This window comes from Chiloscyllium plagiosum, chromosome 23, assembly GCF_004010195.1.
Source record: "Chiloscyllium plagiosum isolate BGI_BamShark_2017 chromosome 23, ASM401019v2, whole genome shotgun sequence".
Taxonomy (NCBI): domain Eukaryota; kingdom Metazoa; phylum Chordata; class Chondrichthyes; order Orectolobiformes; family Hemiscylliidae; genus Chiloscyllium; species Chiloscyllium plagiosum.
In genome coordinates, this window is record NC_057732.1 from 10,373,713 (window position 1) to 10,382,034 (window position 8,322).

The 8,322-nt window shown below is 42.5% G+C and overlaps 1 protein-coding gene across 2 annotated transcripts in view; it reads right to left on the reverse strand.

Annotated features, from left to right (window-relative positions):
- Nucleotides 1–8,322, reverse strand: part of LOC122561603 (phosphatidylinositol 4-phosphate 3-kinase C2 domain-containing subunit beta-like) — a 217,954-nt gene that overhangs the window by 91,663 nt on the left and 117,969 nt on the right. For both annotated transcript variants that reach the window (XM_043713462.1, XM_043713463.1), the window contains one exon: nucleotides 4,700–4,794. In XM_043713462.1, coding sequence (XP_043569397.1) covers nucleotides 4,700–4,794 — 95 coding nt within the window. The remainder of the gene's footprint in view (nucleotides 1–4,699; nucleotides 4,795–8,322) is intronic.

Sequence of the window (8,322 nt, forward strand, 5' to 3'; positions counted from 1 at the left end):
CCTCACCCTAGATCCAAACTTCCAGCTCAGCACTGTCCCCATGACTTGTCCTACCTGCCTATCTTCTTCTCCACCTATCCACTCCACCCTCCTCCCTGACCTATCACCTTCATCCCCTCCCCCACTTACCTATTGTACTCTATGCTTTCTCCCCACCCCCACCCTCCTCTACCTTATCTGTCCACGCTTCAGGCTCTCTGCCTTTATTCCTAATGAAGGGCTTTTGCCCGAAACGTCGGTTTTACTGGCCAACACGTGAGTCCAGATGCACAGCAAAATGATTCCTCAGTCCAGTTAGCACTTGGCAGTAAATGCTGGCCTGGGGTAGATTTACAGCTAAATCAGTGAGAAGGTTAGGGATGCGTTGTGTCAGATGGCAGCCAGGAGCTGTCAGGGTGGCTCTGTTTGTGGGGGTGGTGGGTTTTGGGGATCATTGGGGATGCTGCCAAGGTGGGAAATAACCCATGTTTGGTCTTCGGGTGACTGTGATTTGGGTCCATGGGGAATCAGAGGGGGTAGGCTGCAGTGTGGGGCAGGTTCAGCATGAGGTAGGTGTGTTGCCTGCTATCCATGAGGGGGTCTTGGGAGGTTGGGTGTTAGGTTGAGTTTGGCAGAATGGGTATTAGGCCTGAAGTAGTGGAAGGGACTGGGTGTAGATTGAAATTATAGGAGGTCAGGTTAGTAGCTATCCAGGAGTTACAGCAAATTTTAATACCTCTACATTTTCCTGGCTATCTAATAAGCTCAGGCAGTTGATACCTCCTAAAGTCTCCAACTCTAATTTAGAGTTCGGGTGGTTTTATTTGGAGGCTTCCAGATGCTACTTAATTGCCCATTGGAAGTGTTAACTTCCCGGGCAGTTTGCAGGGAACCTCAGCAATTCTAATGTGCACTGCAGCAAGGACCATATCCCTGTTCGATGGTGTGGTGTGAAGACAGAGTTTCTGATCTTTGATCCCGACAATCTCCAATCGCTACAGAAAAAAAAAAGCTTGTATTTCTTTACAAATGTGGGCTGAAAAGAATTACAATGGCAGGAAGATTGAATCAGTCTACGATAGAATGATTCCACCACAGAAGAAGGCCATTCTGCCTATCGTGTCCTTTCTATACGATGCTATTATTTTATCTGGAGCCAATTGAAAGTCATTTTTTTTCTTCCCTTAAGTTTACCATCTGAGGGGCCTCTTGAGATGCAGTGGTAATGTCACTCTCCCGGAAACAGGAGGGCTGGGTTCAAAACCCACCTGCTCCAGAGGTGTGTAATGAAATCTCTGAACAGTTTGGTTCAGAAACATAGGTAAGCTAACAACCCGTCTTCTTTTGCATCCACCCACCTTCAAGCATTCCGCTAATAGTTTTTCTTGTTCCTAAAGTTGGCAAAGCCAGTGAACCGGATAGAACTTAAAGTGATAGACTGCAACATCACATCTTCCAATAATATTCACTAAATCTTCATTTTTTCCAACTAAAATGACAAATAACTGTTGATTTTTAAAAGAAGAATAAGGCTGTGGGGAAGGAGGAAGGTGAGAAGGAAACAGTTTTGGATACAGCCATGAGGAGAAATTGTAAGAGCTGCAATCTGCAACCTAGATATTAATGGGGCATTGTACACGATTGTGCATGCATGGCTGGTTTTATACGGCTTCAGCTAAACAAGATGATTAAACAGTATATGGGCTCTTCTCCAGCATACAAACACTAAACAAAAGATACTTCCACTGGCTGGGGATGTGTTACAGATTGTAGCCTAGTTTGAAAGCCAGCGGAGCAGTCAGTACTGAGTGTTCCAAGTATAGAGCATCAATCTTCCAATTCTAGCCTAGAGAAGGCACAACATTGATTTTGCCAAGTGAAGCCTTACTTTCATGTCTTTTATCATTTGCTGCATAATCAGACAGCTGTGAATTATTTTGATTTGGTCTGGAAATGAGAGTTTTTCTAATTTAGTGCTAGTTTTCACCAAAGCCCCCAGCTTGTTTGTCATGTTCCATTGGATTCAAACTGACAGACTAGATGGCACCTCACATGATAATAGATCATTAGCAGCAGAAAAGTAATGAAACCAGCAGATGAAAGGGACTCTTTTCTATGTCACAAAGGCCAGTGAAGTTCTACCAGGTTTTGTTTAAGTTCATACTCTGGGTTATCTCCAGCACCATTTCCAAGGGAGGCAATACAATAGGAATCACTTTTTCAGCTGTCATTTACAATGGCTCTGTTGAGCAATTCGTCCATTATTCAATACTTGAACAATTTTCCTTGCAACAAACGTCAGTAGAAATGAAAATCAATAGAGATATGTAATGGACGCCGCTTTGATCTGATCGAATCTTGGCCATTTTATACTGTTTCCAAAAGTTAATGTCACCACGAACAGGTAAGTTTACAGGAACAAAAACTGGAGTGAAAAATACTCTACCTTATGACACGTTTGAATAAACCACCTGCATCATACCTCGGTTACGGCCTCAGAACCTCATGGATTAAACATTTGTTTTTGGAGCGCTGATGAAGGAGCAGCACTCCAAAAGCTAATGCCTCCAATTAAACCTGTTGGATTATAACCTGGTATTGTGTGATTTTTAAACTTTGTACACCCCAGTCCAAAACTGGCATCTCCAAATCAGGATTAAACGTTGGTTCACGTTGAGGTACCAGGGGACAGGGTGGTCAACATAGTACGATTTCGGTGAGGTGCACGATTTGCCCAACGTTACTGTGCAATGGGAAAGCCCAGAAGGCAGATTGCCACTCATTCATTCAGTGCTCTTTTCAACTCTTTCCTTTTGCTCATGATCACGGCAGAAGTCAACCTATGTTAAACACTTGCCAATGCAGCTACAGTGCCAGTTGCACTGGTGAGCAGGGGAAGATCTATTGCGGAAGCACAGGTTCCTTCAGTAATTTTTGTTTTCAGACCTTGACCATACACAATCCTATGTTTTATTTTAACACAATCAAGCCCTTGTTCTTCACTGTGCTCCTTGTGTGTTGTAAAGGCTGGAATTTCTAACACATCCAGAGGCAAAACATTAGATTACTTACAGTGTGGAAGCATGCCCTTCGGCCCAACAAGTTCACACCCACTGCCCAATGTTTACCTCTTCACCTAACACTATGGGCAATTTAGCATGGCCAATCCACCTAACCTGCACATTTTTAGATTGTGGGAGGAAACCCACACAGTCACTGGGAGAATGTGCAAACTCCACACAGAGTCGCCTGAGGCGGGAATTGAACCCGGGTCTCCAGCGCTGTGAGGTAGCAGTGCTAATCACTGTGCCACCGTGCCACCTATAATCTAGTAGACAGTCAGTAAAAGAGGTGTGAATGCGTGATAAGCAAGAAAATACTGCTCATGAGGAAACGACTTACTGTTTCTGCTATTATGGGGATAGGAATATGGCTTATCATAGTCCAATGGAATATGACAACCCAAATTGTCAATAATAGAAAATGAATTGTGTTGATAAAGCGCTCAACACATTCCATAAGAGTGTTGTTACTGAATTAAACTGTTGAATTATTGGATAGAATTCAAAGTGACTTTGTTCAAATTACTTAAAAACTTATTTTTGAAACTTTGCATTTCCAGGAATCATCAGACACAGTTCAGAAGCAGCCTATTTGTCCCATTGTATCGGTGTTGGGTCTTTGACAAGCTATCAAATTGGTCCCATTCCCTTCCCCCATTCCCTGTCCATGTAACTTCCTCCTTTTGACATGTTGAAGCTTGGAGCATATCAGTCACGATCTTATCCAATGACAGGCCGGGCTTGAGAAGCTGAGTAGCCTACTCCTGCTCGTAATTCTTATGTTATTTTCCTGTCTATGTCCAATCCCATCTGGAAAGTTGGGATTGACTCTGCTTCCACCTACTGTGTTAAAACACAACTCTTCAATTCTTATTATACAGGAATTATAGAACAAAAACAAGCCCTTAAGCCCAACTATTCCATACTGCATACAAACATCCTGCATTCTTGTCTGAAACTACCACTACTACTTCCAGATTTTCTCCCAAGTTAACTCAATTCCCAACTTTTATTAATTAAATTTAAAATTTCCCAGCCACTGCAGTGGATTTTGAACATAGTATCAAGCTAATTCGCAGGTTAATTTCTAAGGGCAATGCTCTGAGTAGTCACTGTTAATCCACCTTGTTTATATTTAAACAAAGCCTGGCAGTTAACTGTCAGTCATCATTATTGGGTCCATCCTCCATTGCAATGTTTCTACCAATCAGAATCCACTTGCCAACCAGCTGGTATTGTCTTCTCATGCATAGTGATGAGATCATGGATAGGAATATGAGCTGTCAAGGGTGAGGGTAGAATTGGGCCGACAGAGACTTGAAAGGTTTTTAGGGACCTACATTTGCTCCTCCAAGAAGATGTTTTAAAATACATTCAAGAAACGCACAACCATGTGATGTGCAGCATTCCCTTAAGGATGATGGACACTCTTTGCATTGCAACCATTGCAGAGATTGACCTGGGCTAACAAACCAGAGGCCCCAAAAATGCCAAGGTCAGCAGCAGAGTGGAAAACACATTACTGCAAAATGGTGGGGAGTGTAGGTGTTACTTAATGTTGTTTAACTGAGGTGGGGGTGTGCTAATTGGTGATTTGTTGGAGCTTTCAATCATGGTTGACCCTGAATTTGAAAAGATAAGTTTTTGTTTGCACTTACCAGTACAAATGATGTGCAACTCGAATATTCCTGATTGAGCGATCGAGTAAAAGTTCCACAAGCGGGCTGTTAAGATGCCATTCAAATTTTACTGCCTGTTAGAAGTAGCATAGGCATTTAAAAATTGATCACGGTATTTGAAACACAATTTGACAATCAACATTTCCAATTTCAGTCATTAACATAACCCACCAATGTCAATACATGTTGCAATTCATAAACCTCTGAGATCATGATTCATATTTGACAAATGTTTTCTGTCAAGGGCACCTGTCATAATTGTGCAGCAAACTTAATTCTTCAAAGCACCACTACTGCTCACCATGTTCCATGAGAGAGCTGGATTCTTGATTAGATTCATTGCCACCATCTTCTTTTTAGTTTGGGGCATACATGATCTGCTTTGTCTACGCAGTAGTGGAAAATAATAGGTAGTCTAAAGAAAGGGGCTTTTGTCTTAAAGAAGATGTAGTTTACTGCATGATAACAATCAGGAAAAAGTTGCATTGATATGATAGCCATTATATCCAAACAGGTGCAGGTTAGGTGAATTGGCCCATAGTGTTCAGGGATGTGTAGGTTAGGTGCATCAGTCTCAGGAAATGCATTGTAATAGGATAGGGGAATGGGTCTGGGTGGGATACTCTTCGGAGGGTCGGTGCGGATTTGTTGGGCCAAATGGCCTGTTTCCACATTGTTGGGATTTATACATCTATTCTATTATTAAAAATATTAGAAGACTTCGATGGAAGGTGCGTCCCCTTCAACATATGGAGTGATTCTGCTTTTCCCCACCCTGTGTCCTTGTGACATCAGCAGATTAATGCAGTAAACTCAGTCATAGAATCCCTACACTGCAGATAGAGGTCATTCAGCTCATTGAGTCTGCACCAACTCTCCAAACAGCATCTCACTACTGGGCTGCCTCAGCATTAACGCCAATCTTCAGCATTAGCCCTTTCAGATCATTATCTTATATAACACCCTACATCCTCATTAAAATGTTAATCAGAAATGGTCAAAAATCAGACCTTCATCTTATGCTAAAAATTAAATGAACATAGACATTCATAACCTGGAGACTATTCACATGTTTGTCAGTATAGTGTTACAGATGGGTTTCCAACATATCTATAAGATTCATTTTTCCTTCTAATTTTTTAAAACATTCATTCATGGGATACAGGTATTACTAACTTGGCCAGCATATATTGCCCATCCCTAATTACCCAGAAGACTGTTGTGAATCAACCCCATTTTTGTGGGACAGAAATCATATGTTGGCCAGACCAGATAACGATGGCAGATTTTCCTTGCTAAATGACATTAGCGAACCGAATGGGTTTTTATGACAATCAATAACAGTCGCACGATCACTATAAGACCAGCTTCTTAAGGAATTCAAATTTCACCATCTGCCAAGGTGGAATTTAAACGCATGGATTCAGAGCATTCGCCTAGGGTTTCGGATTACTAGCCCAGTGACATTACCACCATGTCCCCTTGATTGTCAAGTGCAATCAGGAACCAGCATTAGCAAAGGTTAAGATTATCAGCGACTATTATTGATATGTATCCAGAGATCAGTTTTTAAATCAGCAATTGATGCATGAGGCAGTGTGGGTGGGCAGGTGTGTGGAATTAATGACGTGGACAATAAATCAAAGTTGCCGATCTTAATATGTAACTCTGGGAACACGTTGCATTATAGTTTTGAAAGGCAGTTGTTTTATACAATGCAGTACGAATGGATGATCTACTAATCACTCCAAATCCTTCCAGGCATTTTTGGTTGTGAATGTTAGTTTGTCTTTGACTCTGCTTCAGTAACCATTGCCTGTGTAGTGGGCTGCTAAATACAGAACTGTGAGAAACTAAATGACCTTCAAGACTGCAATTCTAAGTCATTTCTTATCACAGGTCCACTAATCCCAGATTAAGGAGCTTTACTATCAAGTGAGGCTGGTATAAAATATGATAAAAAGGACCTTTTATTTTCCTTTTGGTTTGTTTTCTCTCTGAGCTGGATTTCTGTAAACACAGAAGATACTTTGAAGCCTTGAGCCTTAAATATGCTACAATAACCATAACAGCTATTGTTATAATGCGTTTAATGCAGTAAAATATCCCAAGGCATCTTCCAGCAGTGTTATTAAATTGAGACCAAATCATAAAGGAAGTATTCAGAGAGTTGAGCAAAGCGATATTCAAACACCTGGGCTTATGAAGAGGACTTTAAAGAAGGAGAGGTGGGGAGGCTGGGGGTGCTTGGGAAAAGAATTCCAGACCTTAAGGGCCAGTACAGCTGATAGCAAGGTCGCCAATATTGCTGTGCTGGAAAGTAGTGATAGGCAAGAGAGCTCTATTCAAGGAGCATAGAAGTGTTGGAGAATAGGAGGGCTTCCTGAGACTGTGGTGCTGGGAAGACACAGCAGGTCAGGCAGCATCCTCAGGAGCAGGAGAATCGAGATGTTGGGCAAAAGCCCTTCATCAGGAATGAAGAATGCCCTCACTCCTGATGCTCCCTGACCTGCTGTGTCTTTCCAGCACCACACTCTCGATGGATCTCCAGCATCTGTAATCCTCACTTTCTCCTGGCTTCTGGAGATGACAGTGATGAGGAGGGGCAAGGTCAAACAGGGACTTGAAAAGAAGGATAAGAATTTTGAAATCATGGTACTGCCAGATTGTGAGCCCAGATTGCTAGTCAGTGAGCCCAGGGGTGAAGGTTGAAGAGGGCTTGGTGCAAGTTGGGGTAAGGACAGCAGAGGTTTGGATGAGCTAATTTTTATGGAGGGCTGGAGGCCAGCTGGGTGAGCTTTGGAATCATTATATCTATGGATGATGATTCGGTGGTTTAATGCACTCAGGAAGGAGGGGATCATGAGCAATCACACACGGAGGTGTATCGCTCTGAGAGCCATACCTGCTGAAAGCACACCTCCGAACTAACCCCTCACACTCCAACTCTGTATCATTTCCCTGTGATTTGTGTGCAGTGGTGGCTGCAAGGTACAGTGATCAGGAAGTGTAAAAGTATCAGAAATATGAGCAGAGGTAGACCATTTGGCCTTTTGACTCTGCTCTGTCATTCAATATGATCATGGCTGAACAGCCAACTAAGCATCCTGTTCCCGCTTTCTCCCCATACCCAGAGATCCATTGAGCACTAAGAGCTATATCTATAAGACCATAAGACATAGGAGTGGAAGTAAGGCCATTTGGCCCATCGAGTCCACTCCGTCATTCAATCATGGCTGATGGGCATTTCAACTCCACTTACCCGCATTCTCTACGTAGCCCTTAATTCCTTGTGACATCAAGAATTTATCAATCTCTGCCTTGAAGACATTTAGCATCCCGACCTCCACTGCACTCTGCGACAATGAATTCCACAGGCCCACCACTCTCTGGCTGAAGAAATGTCTCCGCATTTCTGTTCTGAATTTACCCCCTCTAATTCTAAGGCTGTGTCCACGGGTCCTAGTCTCCTCGCCTAACGGAAACAATTTCCTAGCGTCCACCCTTTCCAAGCCATGTATTATCTTGTAAGATTCTATTAGATCTCCCCTTAATCTTCTAAACTCCAATGAATACAATCCCAGGATCCTCAGCCATTCCTC